General features: G+C 55.1%; 1 protein-coding gene across 1 annotated transcript; it reads right to left on the bottom strand.

Annotated features, from left to right (window-relative positions):
• Positions 1 to 5,300: 5,300 nt before the first annotated feature.
• On the bottom strand, positions 5,301 to 11,742 carry CBX6 (chromobox 6). Its single transcript, XM_007454008.1, has 5 exons — positions 11,617 to 11,742; positions 11,393 to 11,436; positions 11,171 to 11,236; positions 10,962 to 11,028; positions 5,301 to 6,513 (listed from the first exon to the last, which is right to left on the bottom strand). Exons 1-5 carry the CDS (start codon positions 11,683 to 11,685, stop codon positions 5,512 to 5,514), a joined length of 1,248 nt encoding a protein of 415 aa, XP_007454070.1. The 5' UTR covers positions 11,686 to 11,742; the 3' UTR covers positions 5,301 to 5,511.
• Between the last annotated feature and the right edge of the window lie 5,024 nt (positions 11,743 to 16,766).

Genomic DNA, 16,766 nt, shown 5'->3' with positions numbered 1-16,766 from the left:
TTGAGAGGCGAGCCTTGGGGTTTTCACAACAAGGGGGTGAGGGTGGTGGGGAAGGGGAGGGTTGGAAGGCGACACCTGTTCCAGGCCTGGCAAACGGGTGGCCGTGGAGGGATGGAGGTGCCGCTCACAGATATGGGCGGAGTGGCAAACCCCTGAGGAGGGCATGGGAATTTGCGGGGTCTGCTGCTTTTGGATCCCTGTGGGCGTCCAACGGGCTCCCCAGGGCTGATCGTCTCATCAGAGGAGGCACACAAGCGCCCAGAAAACAGATGTTTCTCTGAGCTAAAGCAGCTTGTTAGCAAGGGCTACTACCGACAAGGGTAGTCCGTGTCCCCAACCCTGGCCTGCTCCTTCCCAGGCCCTGTGATGACCGCCTGGCTAGGGATCCAGTTCCCGGGGCCCCCTCTCTGCGGGTGCTGTGACTCCAACTGGGGGGCGGACAGTGGCGGGAGCCCCACCCCTCCCACGTGCCCGCTGACCAGGTAGTCTCCGGGTTCCAAGAAGCGGCACGCGCCGCAGCTTACCTGTGTAGGGGGACTCCCCTCAAGCTCATCTCCCTCACGAGGTGGACATGGGGTGGGAGGCGGAGAGCTTGGAATCGGGCCGGAGAGCTGGCCTGCCACCGCTGAGGGCCAGGGGCCCCCTCTCCTCACTGCACCCGCACCAGGAGAGGCATGGCCTGAGCTTCCTAAAGACCACAGTCCCAGCCGGAAGAAATGAGACAGACCCGGGGCTAGACCTCAGCTTCGGAATGTGACAATTTATTTGGGGGGGGCAAAAGAGGCTTTTCGTGCCCCCTTCCTGGCATTGATACGATATTGAAGAGCAGCAGAACAAAACATACAAGACAGAGTAATCAGCACAGACGCCCCTCCCCCGGCCCAGAAACAACCGAACCCGGCACAACAGAACGAAAAGCCACACCCAACACAAGGCGTCTTCTCCACCTGCAACTTTTGGGAGAGGGGCCTGTGGCCTGGGGACCCAGCCCCACGCTGAGGCGGCGTCCCCATCTCCGGTCTCCTGCTCACCCTACTAGTTTCCTGTCTTGAACCACTGGAGGCAAAGTTTAGCCAGCTGGGAGCTGGATGGTTGAGCCACAGGCGAAGGCAACGACACTTCATTTTTAAAATGAGAGAGAGAAAAAAGAGACAGTGCCCCTCCCCAAATATAGAGCTATATATGTATATTTTATATATATAGAATTCATTCGTGCACAATTCATTAAATGAGCTTTTCAAAAATTAAAAAAAATTATAAGATACATTTCTTTAGGCCTTTGTGTTTTTAAATTAAAACCAACAACAAGAAGTCTCCATCTCTACTCCACCCTACAGCAGGGGGAAGACCCAGAACCCTTGGTTCCTTCTACTGTGGCCTCTTGCAAGGGGGTCCCTCGTTAGACCACCAGCCCCCCTCTGCCTAGCCAGAGCTCTGCATACAGTAGGCGCTCAGTCACTGTTGGAGTGGGGTGCTGACTCCTTCAAGGCGGGATGGGGGGACCCCACAGGCCTGGGAAGTGGGTGCCTGTCTCCACCCAGCCTGTCCCCCCTATTTTGGAGTCTTGGTGACTATCAGCAAGACAGGGTCAGGCTGGGGACACCCCCTCTCCTAGAGTTTTAGCCCCTAATTCTGGGCTTTCTGAATCTGAGAGGAGATGCAGACAGAGACAAAACGAAAACCTTTAAACACTTTTCTTTCTTTCTTTTTTCAAAAGTGATTCCTTAAACCATACAAGCCCTCAAGAGGCTGCCTTGGGCTAGTGCATGGGAGCCTGGAAGTGGAAGTGACCAGGCGGGTTCCACTGTCCAGCGTGGGCCAAGTGCAAAAAAACCCCAAAAAAACCCAAACCAAAAACAACCAACAAAACCCCCAAAGGCAGAAAAGGCGGTGCGTCCACTTGGGTCCACCCAGAGGCTAGAAAGGCTGGTGGCAGCCCAGCTCCCCGAGCTAACGGTTTCCTCCTCTGGGCTGACTCCTCACCCGGGACTGCCTGGCTCAGGGGTACCCCCTGGCTTTGCAGTGGCTCCAAGGCCCAGGTCCCCACCTTTTAAAGAGGCTTCCCCCAAAAGGCCAGAGCAGCTGGGCTCTTTGCTCCAGTGAAGCAGCTTTGCCTCTCAGAGCCCCAGTTTCCTGGTCTTGTAAGTGGGGTGACCCCTCCCACTCTGCCTGCCTCACACTGAGGTTGGGGACTTGATCATCACCTCTTTCCAGAGCAGAGGAAGGCTGAAGCCCATTTTGACCCTGACGGCTTTGCAGGGTGAGAATGAAATGGGACTGTGGGAGGCTGGAGGCCCCAGTGGCAGCAACCTCGACCACCACCTAATCTTCAGCAGCTGCCTGGACACCAGCAGTGCTTTATGAAAAAGGTGTGTCGCCCAATACACCCATTTCACAGAAGGGCAAACTGAGGATCCGGGAGGGGAATGAGACAGGAATGGGTCCCAACTTCCCACCTCAAACCGGAGACACCAAACCTCATCTGTTTCCTATGACATGGGGGTGGGGAGAGGGTGGCATCAGGGGGAGATGACCCCAGCCACTACTGAACATGGGAGAAGATCCGGCTTTGAGGGGTATTTCACATATAAAAATAAAGCAAACCAGACTGCAACTTCTGCTTGGTAATAGGCAAACGGAAAAGCAGCAATGGGGGAGGAAGGGCCCATGGGAGGCTGATCCGTGCAAGCGTGTGCTGGGGGGCTGTGGGACCCCGCTCAGAGCCACCCTGGGAGAGAGGTAAGGAGGGCTCCGCTTGCTCTTGATCAGGTGCCCACTCAGGCCCTCAGGGGAGCTGCTCGCCTGGGAGTGGTGTGCACGCGTGCCTCTGCATGGGCTGGGGCAGGGCTGCACAGCTAGGGGTCAAGGGCAGCACCCTCCCTGTGAAAAGAGAAGGGGCAGGCACTCCCTCTCCCTACGGCTACCCCCAACCCCCTCTGATCACCACCTAATACTCTCTCAGAGTCCATAGCTCCTGTCTTCCTGAAGCTTGCATCCCCTACCTGGCCAGGGAAGCTCGGGGGTGTCTTGGTCACTGGGGCGATGGGGAGGGAGATTCCCCCACGGGGTGGCGGTGGAGGGACCATATGGCCCAACAGGCTGGCAAAGGAATGGAGGAAGGCAAAGAACCCAACTGTACCTACTCACCAGCCTTCCTGGAGAAAGTCACCAACGATGGGTCCCAGTGATGGTGGGACCCCTGTTGACTCTTACCTCCCCTAATCTCAGCTCTATTTGCCTGGCCCCTGCAGCTTCTGGCAAGTTCCCTTGGGATCAGGGGTCACCCTTCCCCTCAAGCGGGGGACAGGTGTGGAGTCTGGGCCCAGCGCAGGAGGGAGGGCTTACCTTGCCTCGGGCCAAGGAAGGAGGGCAGTTGCCGTGCCTGGGCCTGGGCCTCTATCCACGTTCCTAACATTGCCGCCTCACCTGTGCAATCACTGCGTTACTAGTTTTTCTTTAAATATCTCTTTCTCCCCACCCCCCCAAACCCCATAGGAATCCCACAATATTTTTTCTATTTCTTTTTTTTCCCCTCTTTTTTTGTGTTTTTTTTTTTCTGTTTTTTGCAAAACTAATTCTTTCACTTTCCTGTCATAAAATCACCTCTGAAAACACAACTTCTTTACAAAAAAAGTCACGAATGACACGGACTCTCAGGAAAACACATTTCTATGGTCTCTGGAAACACCTGTAACTGGCACCCAGGTGGACACTCACCTGGGGTGGGGGTCGGGGGGGAAATCCCCTCTAAGGACAGAGGAGAAATACCAGCCCTTATTTGGGGGGAAGCCAATTGGCACTTGGACGGCCACAGAGCCAACACAAAGGGCAGGGGGGGAGGGGTCCAGGAGCACCAGTCCCCCAAACCCTGTGATGGCCCCCGTTCTACATCCTGGGACTAGGAGGGTTAGGGGCCCTGCCACAATCCCTGGCGGGGAGATTCGGAAGAAACAGTCCTCCCGTGCTTAGGACCAAGGCGTTTGTTTCCGAACTGGAATTCCCTTTCTGCCATCATGGCTCTCAGCCCACACACCAGGAAGCCACCCTGAGCCACATGCAAGGACCTGCCACTCATGGCAAACTGAGTCCGGGCAGCGCCTCAGGGCTGGCCAGCAGGGCTGTCTCTCCTGCCCACCAGACCCCTGGTCCTCCACGTGCCCGCTCTCCTGAAGGACACAGGCCCCCTCTTCTGTCCCTCCCGCTTCGGCCACCCTGCCCTCCCAGTGCCCAGCCTAAAACTGGGGTTTTGGTCTCTGCCACTGGCATGGACACCTCAGCTCCCTGGCAGCAGAGGAAAGAGAAGCTGCCCAGGGCACCAGAGGCCTCCCGCTGCTTCAGGCAGGCTGGGCTGTGAGAAAGCCTGGGCGGTCAGAAGCAAGAGAGAGGGGGCCGGAGACCCTCGGAATGGTGTCCAGGCTTCCTACTCCCCCGGAACACCCAGGAGGAAGAGGAAGCTTGGGACGGGGGTCTCCCCTCTGCCTCGGTCCCCACCATGCCACGTCTGACCGCCCCAAAGGAGGAGGGCGTGGGGTGCGTGCCCCCCGCACACGCGGGCTGGGAGGATCGGCCTCCACAGCAAACTCCTCAGACCTGGGCCAGGTCCCAGGCCCGGCTGATGGCAAGGGAGGGTTCTAGGCCTTCGATCTGACGACCTTACTGTGAGGAACCCTAAAGGGCGCAGCCTCGAGAGCCGGGCCCTGGGGCCAACACACACACGGATCCACGCAGACCCGCCCAGGACGGCAAGCGCATGCGCAAAAGGAAGTCCGCGCAGCAGGCTCTTGTAGCACCTTTGGTCGAGAACTGAGGGGCCTTTAGATGCTGGGAGGCCGTGGCAGGTGAGGTCCGTGCCAGTCCCTCCCGCCTCTGAGAGCGGGATGAGGAAAGAGATGGGTGGGTGAGGCCCACGGGGGCCTGCTTGGGTCTCGTCCGAAAGTGGGCCCTGCTCCTGCCGCCCTCGTGGGTGTGGGGGGGAGGGGCCAAGGCCGCCTTCACCTCAACCTCTGTCCGGGCTTTCCCATCCCTGCCCCTCCTTCCCAGGCATCTGGAGGAAGGAAAGGGACGGTGCCCATGCTGGGAAGGGGGTCCCCTAAGGGGCCCCAGCAGCTGCCGGGTTAGCACCGAGAAATCAGATGCTGTGCGCGAGAGCTGGAAGCAAGCTGGGGAGAGATGGGATGTGGAGGGGGCAGCTGAACCCCAAGTCCCGGGGCTCCCCAGGAGCCACCCAGCAGGCCCCACTGTGCTTGGGCAGGGAGGGGGCCAAGAGACAAGAGGGAGGACTTCCCAGTGTCCTGGCCCCACCCTAGCCCCACCCCGTCCCAGGACCGCCCCCCCGCCCCCACTGGGCTTCAGGGGGCTCCAACTGCCCAGCCCCATCCCGGGGTCAACACCGAGCCATTTGAAACAAGCAAAGCACAGGCAGGGTTGTCTGAGGGCGGGGGTGGGGGCGGGAGCAAGAGTAAGACTTTGGGCAGGAGGGCCCCCCCAAACCCCCCTCCTTGGTGGGGCCCCTCACTTGCTCTGCCCACTGCTGCCACCCCCCGCTGCGGCGCCTGCTACCCCAGCAGCCACCTTCTCGAAATCCTCAGGGTTGCAGAATTCCTTGATAGTGACCGTCAGGAGATTGCTGGTGACGTCGGTGACGACCACGTTGGAGCAGGGTGACATCTCAGGGCGCCAGTCTCCAGCCTCGGGCTCTGAGGCGGCGCCGGCTGGCTGAGGGGCCGCGGGAAGGGCCTGGCTGGCAGCCGCAGTGACGTCGGGAGCCGCCCGCTTGCTGGTGGCCGCCGCCTCGGGAGGAATGGACAGGTCAAGCACCTCGGGCTCCCGCCAGTCGGGGGCAGATGGACTCGTGGTCTCGGGGAGCAGCTTGGGGGGCGCGTCATCCGGGTCGGAGGAGGACTGCGGGGTTGGCGAAGGGCAGCCGGAGGAGCTGGAGCTGCGGGCGTCGTACGGGGCACTGGGGGCTGCCAGGAGCAGCCCCTGGCCAGGGGAGGCGGCGATGTCGGCCTTGGTGGCTGGCGGGGGCGGCAGAGGGCCGGGCGGGGGCTTGTTGTACATCGCGAAAGCGCCAAACTTCATGTGGCGGATCTGCGTGCGCAGGATGCTCTCGCTGAACTTCTTGCTCTTGCCAATGACGCGGTTCCGTGAGGGGACTTTGGGGCGGGCAAGGGCCCCGGCACCCTGCCCGGCACTGCCTCCGCCCGTGCCCTTGTCGATCACCTTCAGGTTCAGGATGATGCGGTTCCGCTTGGGCTCCCGCGGCTTGACCTTGCGGTTGATGATGCGCACGGTCTCGGAGAAGGGCGAGATGGGCGGGCGCAGGCCGGGGCTGCCCCCCTGGGGGTCTGGGCGGGGCAGGGGGCGGCGGGACATGCGGTGACAGCGGCGGATGTCCTTCTTGAGCCGGTGCACGGCAGCGCTAGAATGCAGCTTGGGCGAGGAGGCGCTGGCGGTCGGCTTGACCGAGAAATGCACATCACTGATGCGGAGGGCCTCCGCCTGGGCCCGCGCCTGTGGGACAGAGGGAGGCAGTAGCTGAGGGCTCGCCGCCCGTTGACCTCCTCTGGACGCCCCTGCACCAGCCACCCACAAGTGTGGTCTCAAGAAACCATCCTGAGAGCACTTAAGAAATCAGTGGTGCTCATGACCTTGCCTTAGGTGATAAAAGGAAAACAGGTTCAGACGGGTGATACCAAGTGTGGAAGGTTGGAGGGCAAGTCAGACCCTCATCCAGGCCCAACTCCAAGACTAACTTTCCAAGTTTGGCTGTGGGTCTGAGGGACAGACAGATGGGTCGGTGGCTGCCCTTGCTGACACAGAGGAGTGTCAATAGCCAGGACACTGCACGGAAAGAAGCCCCTGATCAACGCCCCCCCAGGAGGATCCCAGCCCAGTGCTCCTCCATGGACTAATTTTTGGTGACAGAAAGGCGAGGGCGACCCCTCCCACCTTCACCCCATACCCCAGCCGTCCGGACCTATTAGCAGATGCCCTGAGCTCCTTTTCTGCCTCTGAACAGGAGGCACCTCTAGATCATCAGCTCTGGGACAGACCTTGGCCCCTCCTCACTCCCAGCACCCCACTCCCCCACCCCACTTCCCCTCCTGTGTCCGATTCATCTGACTGCCCAGGGTCTGGCTTAGGGCCTGGGTCTGAGCAAATTGGTGCCAACAGACTCCAAAGCCAGCACCTAAAGCCTAGTTGGCATCCACCCCAGGTAGACATGGGTTTGGTGGGGATGGACTAAGAGGTGGGATCAGCCACTTCATATTCTCTGTGCCAAGATGGCCCGGGGACAGGATGGCTGAGCAGAAATCTGTGGGGAGCAAGGGATACTGTCCCAGGCTCCTGGGCCCAGCTGCACACACTCCCAGGGGTGAAATCTATAAAGCCCCACCAGGGCTCTGCAGCAGCTCACCTTCTGTCTCATGGAAGATGCGGGGGTGTGTGTGTGTGTGTGTGTGGCAGGGCCCTCAGAGACTCCAGGTCTAGGGCAAGAGACTCACAAGGTTATGTAAGCCATCCTCCACGACCAGTCCTTCCTTCACTAAGAAAGTACTGATGAGTCACGTGCCAGCTGCTTAGGGCTACAGCTATGACCACACATGGCTTCTACCCCTAGGGGACTGTGCTCCACGAAGACAAGTAACAGGCAATTAGGGTGCAGGGTGATTCAATACAACAGAGGAAGTACAGGGTCCAGAGGAGCACAGATTAGGTCCCAGTTGTGGAGGATGAAGCCTAAGTAGGAAAAAACCCTGGTCCTTCCTGAGCTGACTGTGCCCCAGGTGGCCTGCTGAAGGGGCCCTGCTAAGACAAATGGTGGAGGCAGAGAGAGCCCAGCGATGAGAGGATGGAGTGGCCAAGGGGCTGAAAGCAATGGCTGGACAGTGTAGAGATGGATGACCAGTCTGTGTTCTATACGGATACCCTGGTTCCTGGTGGGACGAGGGACCATTAGGTAGTGACTGCCTCCAGCCAGGTGAGCTAGGGGTGGCTGAGAGGAAGAACACATTCCCATGGTCAGTCTGTGAGCTCCCCAAGAGTGGAATCTGTGGTTTAGGGTCTCTCCACCTCCCATCCCCACAGTGCTGGATGCTTGATCAGTACCTGGAAGGTAGCCTGTACACCTCTCAGACAAGACTAGGCTGTATTTGACCGCAACCCCCAGAAGAAGTGTTTGTGGACTTACATGCTGAATCAGCGAGGATGTCACTTAGAATGTAGGAGAGGCACACTTTACTGCCACATGGTCCTCCCAGCCCTGCTGGGGGTTTCCTGGGGTGGCTTAGTTACCCATCCCTCCAGCCACTAGGTGGCAGCACACGTGGGCCCGATGCCAGGGCTGCCAGCTCCTCCTGCCCCAAGCCAGTGGAGCCAGGGACTGGTTCCCTCACACCCCTTCCCAGACAAAGGCAGGGGAAAGCCAGCCTTCCCTTGGCATGGCAACAAGGGCTTTTTGCAGGTTCATCCCCCATGGAGTTTAGGGGATTCCCCACTCCTATCCCCAGGGGTTGGTGGTCATTCTCTCTGCATGCTGTCTGAGCGGGACCTCTGTAAGTATGGTTCTGCCGGAGTCCAGCAGTGATGCATGGTCCCTGGGGACTGACAAAGAGTACAGGCAAGGCAAACACCAGATCCAGGATGAAACCCCAGCTTAGTGGGCCTCCTCTGACCACAGTGTATGTTACCTGGTTAGCACAATGCCTGGCACACAGCAAGCACTCGAAGAATATTAGACTATCCAAGGGGCGGGGCGGGTGCTTATGAGCAGTAATCTTTTTCTAATGTACGGTTTCCAACCTTTCTACAAAAATATTTCTTACTTTATAATGTCTAAACATTATTATTATTATTTAAAACAGGCTGGTTCACCCTTCCTCCTCCTCTCTTCTCCCCCGGCTGAGAATTCTTTGAAGGTGGGACCTGGGTCTGCCTGTGGATTAAAACTGGTAACCACAGCCCAAGGCATTTATTGCACTCTGACTGTGTGACAGGCATGGCTCTGAGGGGTTGGCATGTACTATACATAGATAACGTGGAAGGTTAAAGACCTGAACTCTACCACTCACTCTCTGTGACCACGGGCACGTTATTTAGCCTCTCTGGCCTCAGTTTTTCTATCTACAAAATGGGGATAATGCAGCCTACCTTAGGGGCTCCTGTTCTCTTCAGAATAGTTCCCTGCAGAAAGTGAGTGCAATCTGAGTGTAATTTGTTTACTATACACACTTGGCCTCTTGGTGACCCACAGAGCAATGGGTTCAGACCAAGCTGATCTCCATCACCCCTTGCAAATATCTCTCTCTCTCATGCTACCTGTTTTTAAGGTCCAGATCAAGGTTCCCTCATCTGCCTCTGCATCCCCTGCCCCACCAACTCCACAGCCTTCATAGTTTCCTTTTCGTGTGTGTATGTGTGTGTGTCCACCTTGCTCCCTTAACCTGATGTGTACTCTCTGAGGGACAGGGTTAAGAAAAGGAGACATGATGAAGCCAGGAAGCTGGGTGGTGGGAGCTCAGGTAAATCCCCTCCCCTCCCTGGGCCTTGATCTTCTCATCTGAAAAATAGGGATAATATTCCCTACTTCATAGGATTGTTGAGAGATTTAAAGGAGATAATCCATGTAGGGGTCAGCACTGTGTTAGGCCCATAGCCAGCTCAGGAGATATAGCTATTAAAAAAGAAAAGCATTTTGTGAATCAATGCTCATGGTCATTACTCACTTCCCCACTAGAGGGCACTCCAGCTGCACTGAGAGGCTGTCACACAGCCCACTGGGCCTCCAGCTGCTCTGCCCCATCCCTCCGAAGCATCAAGAGTTAAGGTTACTCCACAGATCCCCTAAGATGTGTGTAATTTGGCGACAAGGGTCACAGAAATATGTAATTCTGGAAACCATTACTTCTTTCACTTCTGCACAGTTCTTTTTTGGGGTGGGGGGCTGGAGAGCTCCCCCAAATTGGGCTTTGGGCCTTTAGGACAAATTGGAGATTCTGAGTTCTGCATTGTGCACAGCCTCTTTTCTGCAGAGTCCTGCCTGCCCTTCCCGTGCCAACTGCCACAAAGTCACAGGCTGTCGGGGTGGGAAGGGGCCCTGAGACAACCTTAGCACTAGTGGGGGAGGGGGGGACTGTGGTTGCCCACGGAGGCCCGCCTGCTGCCTTGCCTGCCACCTTGGGTCATCTCACCTTCCCTTCCCAGACTCTGTTCTTTCTCACTAAAAAAAATAAAATAAACACCAAAAAACCTCTAAGATGGCTTCCTCTGCAGCTAGGTCGCCCTCCCTTGCCGAGGCTAACGTGCTCTGCTTTTACTCTCCCACTCTCCATCCTCATTAGAGCCTCCAGAGACAGCCAGAAGTGGGCAAAACTGAGAACCAGTGGCCCAGCCTGGGTGATAAAACTCAAAGAGAAGTGATTTAAGGTCAAATTCAAGTTAGATCCCTCTGTCAGGAGGCGAGGCATACACAACAAATCCTGAGAGAGGGAAGCTGTGGGCAGGGAGGCAGGTGCCCCCCCAAAGCCTCTCCCTGTTCCCCACGACGAGGGAGACCAAATTCACTCTCCCCCTGGGCTCTAATTCCAGGCAGCTCAAGGCTGGGGGAGATGAGGGCTCTCACGTGCAGAAGCCACCCCTCCCTGCCACCCCCTCAGGTGGGCACCCCACCTGCCTCACCCACCCGCTTCCTTTTGGCCTCCCCAGACCCTGGTTTTGTCAGCGAGGATTATCCTTCCCCCTTGTCCCCATTCCCAGGCCCCTCTTGCTGAAGCTGGAGCTGGCCAGGGCCTGCTGCCAGGGGCTCTTCGGGGGCTCACAACCACCCCCTTGCCCAGCTGGGGCCCCTCTGGAAAGACCCGCCCGCCTGGGCGGCCGCGGATCTGTCCCTCCCCTGCAGGCCCCGTGTTGCGCCCGGGCTGGGGGCCCGAGAGGGGCCTGCTGGGGCTGGGCCAGGTTACCTTCAGGAGGAAAGTTTTGGGTTTGGGTCCCCTCTTCTTGGGCCCATACAGCTCACGCTCCCTCTCCCTGCGGCCGAGAAACGCCAGAGGTTAAAAAGAGCCCCTTCCTGGGCCCCACTCCGCGCTGCCCTCCCCGGCTCTCCCGCTTCCCCGCGCGGCGCCCCAGCCGAGCCTCAGCCCCGCCGCCTCTGCCAGCTTCCCAAACTCACTTCTGCTCGAAGGCTGCAATGAGCCGCGAGTCCAGGATGTTCTCCTCCGGCTCCCAAGTGCTGTACCTGCCGAGTTACGCAAGCACAAAATAAAAAAGAAAACCAGGGAGCCAGAGGCACATGCGAGGGAGCAAATGTGCGCACCCTCCAAGGGAAAAAAAAAAAGGCCCCGGTGTGCGCTGCCTCCCTTCCCCCCTCACCCCTGGATCCCGTGACACTCACTTGATGGCCCACCCCTTCCATTTCACCAGGTACTCGATGCGTCCCTGAAAAACAGAGAAGGAAAAGAGGGGGGAGTGGGGGTGGGGAAGATGCGGGGACGCGAGGAGGCGGCTGCGCGGGGGTGGGCGAGAAAGCCCGGGTTAGCGGGACCGCTTCGCCCCGATGGCCCGCGGATCTGGGGGCCGGCTGCGGGGCTAGGCGTCCCGCCCTGGGAGGCGGCTAACCTTTCGGATCCGCCGTTTGATGATGGATTCGGCCGCGAAGACCCGCTCGCCCACTGCAGACAGCTCCATCTTGCTCAGCGGCACCCACAGCCCATAATACTCCCTGCTCCCGCGGCCGGTGCTGCACCGCTCGCGCACGCGCCACAGCGCCCAGGCTCGGCGGGCGGGCGCGCGGCGGGGCGCGCGCTCGCGTTCCAGCTGCGGGCCATCACGTGACTCTCTGGGCTGGCGCGCCGTTGCCAGGACCTTCTCCTCCCCCGGGGCGGTTGCTAGGGAAAGTGAGCGCACGCGGGGCGGGGGCGCGCGCTGGTTCTTAAAGGGGCCTAGCCTGGTTGGGGGAACCGGGGCCGGAGGCCGGGAGGGAGATGCTTGGCCTGCGCGAAGCCGGGCTGGGGGTGGTGCAATCTTACAAACACTTTCTCATTCCCCTCTGCATCTTCTCGGCCCTCGCGAGCTGACAACTTCTCCCTCTGAATCCTCCCTTGAAAGTGTCTCCCGGCCCCGGGCGGGGAAGGGCAGTGGAGTCTCTGCAGCCGCTGCTCATCCTCCTAGCAGAAGTTTGCAAACAGTTAAATATGATACAGCAGAAATGCATTTGCTGTTGCCTGGCCAGGCCCTGCGGGAATTTCTTTAAAACATTGCCCCCCACCCCACCCCTTATCCATTATTTATGTATTCGTGGGAGTGTGGTTTTGTAACCAGTTCAGATGAATTAAAACAAAAACGCCACCGCAGGAAAGGGTGGGGGAGGCAGTGAATGGGGCCGAGGAAGGCCGGGGTGATCCTTTGCATCTGTTTTTCTGCCGGGGTCTTGGGCGGCACCTGCCCTCGTCCGGGAGGTCGGGTGAAGACGCAGCGAGGAAGATGTGGCCGTGGGGCGGTTCGGAAAAGAGAGGCCGCAGGGTGACAACGAACTCCCCACATACCAGATTGGGCCCGAAGCGGGTCATCCTTGGGTCATTCGGCAGAAGCCGCCCTCGCGGTCACGTCTGTATATTTTCTAATTCCCAGGCCCCGTGCCGCGTCACCCTCCTGCCCCCTACAGTTCCTCTAATGGTTCCGCCATTGCTCACGGGGAGACCAGAGCCCAGCTTCCTATTTGGGGAGGGGCTGGGAGACCTAGGCTGTCTTGGCAGGGACGCAAAGTAGCCCTGCCACACAAAACGCTCCATTTCTTTTATTTTGTATTATTTAAACTTTATTTTTTTAAAAATCACACCAACAGTCCTGTACTTTGTAAATTTTTTTAAAAGTAAGAAAAAAAGCAACCGACTATAATCTCCATCAAACCATTAACCTCTTCACGGATCTTTTTCCAGCCTCTGTCCTATGCCTATATAAACACACATATATATGCACATATATACACTGTATATAGATGATATAGATATATTTAAATTCTTTCTTTTTAGCAAAATGGGATCATGTCACACTAGCTGGAATCCATTTGTCTCAATGAGATAAAGTGGACCTCTTTTGGTGTCACTAAGTACAGATTTCCCCATCATTATAGTGGCTGTGGTGGGGTTGCGATGGAGGTGGAGAGAAACGGGAATGTGGTAAGGCTCAGGGGTGTCTCCTGCGCTCATTATTTATTTATTTATTGGAAAGGAGGATTTTTACATGTCTGTGGTGCAACACCAATTCTTGTGGTTTCAGGTCAACCGCGTCAAAATTTCTGCTTCTCACTCCTGCATGTCTGCTGATTTGTCCAGTTATTACCTTGGGAGAAATCCCCCTCCCCCCTGAAAATCGACATGCTCTTGAGAGATAGCTATTTGCTGGCCAGCCCAAAGTGGGCTCCTGTGTAAGGATAGAGCTGCCCTCCTGGGGGTGGTGTGGGTGGATGGACAGGTAAGCTATGTGGATATGAGTGTGTGTGTGTGTGTGTGTGTGTGTGTGTGTGTGTTCTCAGGCTGAGGGACACAGGCAGCCAGATGAAGCAGGTAAGCATCAATCCATTTGTTAGTTCATTCGGCAGCTTTCGTGAGCCCTTTTTGAGGCTTTGTGTTAAACTGTCAGAAACAAAGGTGCCTCAGGCTTGAGGACCTCTCAGGTGAGAAAGGTAACTGCTATGCAGTGTGATTAGTGCTGGAATAAAAATGTATTCATTTCTTACGGCTGCTGTAATGGTACCACAAATTCAGTGGCTTGAAACAACACAGGTGTATTATCTTACAGTTCTGGAGGTCAGAAGTCCCAAATTGGTGTCATTGGGCTCTAGGGAGAGAATCCATTCCTTGCCTCTTCCAGCTTCTAGCAGCTGCTGGCATTCTTTGGCTCATGGCTGGGTCACTCTAGTATTTACTTTTGCCTTCCCTTGACTGACCAACTGCCTCTTTTTCATAAGGACCTTTGTGATTACATTGGGCCCATCCATATAATCGAGGATAATCTCCCCATCTCGACACCCTTACCTTATCTGCAAAGTCCTTTTCACCATAGGGTAACATATTACATAGGGTATATAAGGTATCATGTTCATAGGTTCTGGGAATTAGAATGTGGACGTCTTTGGGTGGGTGGAGCATTATTCAACCTGCCACAAACAGCAGGTATAGGATGCCCTGGGAGTCTAGATATATTAGTCAAATTTCTCCAGAAACAGAACCAATAGGATATATGTAGAGATATATAAGAGGAGATTTATTATAGGAGTTGGCTTACATAGTTATAGAGGTCTAAGAAGTCCACTGTCTACAAATTGAAGAACCAGGGAAGCTGGTAGCAGAAGGCCTGAGAACCAGGGGCTGCTGCTATAAGTCCCCAAGTCTAAGGGTGTGAGGAACTCCAGTGTGTGAGGGCAGGAGAAGGTGAATGTCCGGGCTCAAAAAGAGAGGGAATTTGCCGTTCCTCTGCCTTTTGGTTCTATTCAGGCCCTCAGTGGATACCGTGGTGCCTGTCCACGTTGGTGAGAGTGGACCTCTTTATTTGGTGTACTGAATCTAATGCAGACCTGTGAGCGATAATGTTTACTAGCTATCTGGGCATCCCGTAGCCCAGGCAAGCTGACATAAAATGAACCATTGTACTAGTTAAGGGAACAGCCCACTGCCTGGAGGAAGGGAGGCTGGGAAGGCTTCTCAGAGGTGGGGACATTTAATTTGGAACTTGAAAGATGAAGGGGAGTTTGCCTGCTAGTGAAGAATGAGAAAGACATCCCAGGTAGAGGGGTGAGTAGAGCAAGAGCTTCCATGAGAGAAAGTCCCTTCCACCTCTTCCACAGTCTGAGATTTGGTCCAACACCACAAGGTGTTCAATAAATATTTGTTGGATACATGAATGGGCCATTGAAGGAATTTTTCTTTTTCTTTCTTTTTTAGTTTTTATTGGAGCACAGTTGATTTACAATGTTGTGTTACTTTCTGCTGTACAGCAAAGTGAATCAGTTACACATGTACATATACCCACTCTTTTTTAGATCCTTTTCCCATATAGGTCATTACAGAGTACTGAGTAGAGTTCCCTGTGCTATACAGTAGTTCCTTATTAGTTATCTATTTCATATATAATAGTGTGTATATGTTGATCTCCACCTCCCATTTATCCCTCCCCACCTTGAAGGGATTATTTAAGAGTAAGTTTGACCCTATAACATATGTGTGGATTCAGACCCAGAAAACAGCACTGAGTGTCCCCTTCCATCCCTGTGTTGGGCTCTAGGAACTGAGGTACACAGAGGGATGAAGGTGCAAACAGATGTGATGTGAGCTGTGCAACTTTTAGTTGTCAGTCTCTCTGAGCCTCAGTTTTCTTCATCTGTAAAATGGGGGTAACCATGCCTGTCTTGTAAGTTTATTGTGAGGATAATGAGATAACATAAGTATGGCACCTGGAGCTCTGTCCAGCACATAGTAGGTATGTGATAGTGGGAGTGTATGTACGTGCCCTAGACCAGCTCATAGCTAGAGAAATATACATACGCACACACACAATGTATATACAAGTTTTTCTTCCACTGAAACTCAGTTTATTGGATCAGTTCTAGAAATTGAAACCGCATTGGTCAAAAATAACACGAAACACCTTACGTGGCATTCATCGTGTTTCAAGGACTCCTCCAAGTGCTTTACATATGATATTAACTAATTGAATCCTCAGAATAATCGTATGAGGTAGATACTATTATTATTCCACTTCACTGTTGAGGATATTGGGTTTCTACCCAAACATGGAAGATGCTGAGATGAACAAAACTTAAGTTCTACATCCATTAGATGCCCTTCATCTCCTCCTGGTACCAGATGAGATCTGCCATGTGATGTAATTTGACTTACAAAACTATGGACACAAAAAGCTGAAGATACGCAGTCAGGTGACAATACGAGTCCCAAAGAGTGGAACCATGTATAGTTCCTTCCGAAGTATTGTACTCTGAAATTACGGCCCCCAAAGAAAGGCTATAACTATTTTTAGAAAGAGAGCAGTAGAGACTTTTGGAAATATGCCTGAATACGGTCATAATTGGGCAAGGGATACAGGGAATGCCAATTTTGGCAGAGGGATCTTTTGGAAAGGCAGTTCTGACCAAGTCATTCCTCCATGTAAGACTTTTCAACACTGGAAGGAGCTAAAATATCAACGGAGGTGGGGGGAACCCTCTCAGTGGCTCATCGCTGTCTCTAGAAAGCAACCTGAGTTCTTTCTCATGGCGAAGGGGCCCTTCATGATGGTTTCCACTCCATGCCCCCCATCCCGGACAACCCCTTCCTTTGGTCTCATCAGACCACCTGCTGTTTCCTGAATGGTCTCTGCTTTTTCACACTTTTGCATCTTTGGTTCATCTGGGAAGCATCACATATCTTTGAAAACACAGTCCTGGAGTGTCCTTCTGTATGAAGCCATATCTGGTCCACCAGATAGAACTGGCCAGGCTTCCTTGGCCCCATTTGAGTATTTTGCAGAGTTCCAGGAGCACTGAAGAGTTCTGTTGGGTCACTTGTCATCTCCTCCTACAAACCATGATCTCCCTGAGGGCAGGGTCCCCTATACCCCTCACTTCCCTGACATTGGGTAGCCAACCAACTAATATTTACTGAGTGCCACCCATGTACCCAGCACTATTCTAGGTGCTGGAGATCTGGCAGAGAAAAGACAGACCCCTGCCCTCAAGAAGCTTAGATTCTTATGAGGGCAGCAGACAGACATTG

The sequence above is a fragment of the Lipotes vexillifer genome, unplaced genomic scaffold, assembly GCF_000442215.2.
Source record: "Lipotes vexillifer unplaced genomic scaffold, Lipotes_vexillifer_v1.1 scaffold382, whole genome shotgun sequence".
Lineage (NCBI taxonomy): Eukaryota > Metazoa > Chordata > Mammalia > Artiodactyla > Lipotidae > Lipotes > Lipotes vexillifer.
Note: the sequence above shows the minus strand (reverse complement) of the source record. Positions and strands in the feature narration are given on the sequence as shown.

What these genes read in the sequence shown, in the direction of transcription:
- CBX6 (XM_007454008.1), bottom strand. Translation starts at nt 11,685, where the DNA reads ATGGAGCTGTCTGCAGTGGGCGAGCGGGTCTTCGCGGCCGAATCCATC. An exon ending in TCAAACGGCGGATCCGAAAG is followed by an intron (nt 11,437 to 11,616) that starts GTTAGCCGCCTC and finishes TCTGTTTTTCAG; the next exon opens with GGACGCATCGAGTACCTGGT. An exon ending in ATTGCAGCCTTCGAGCAGAA is followed by an intron (nt 11,029 to 11,170) that starts GTGAGTTTGGGA and finishes TCTCGGCCGCAG; the next exon opens with GGAGAGGGAGCGTGAGCTGT.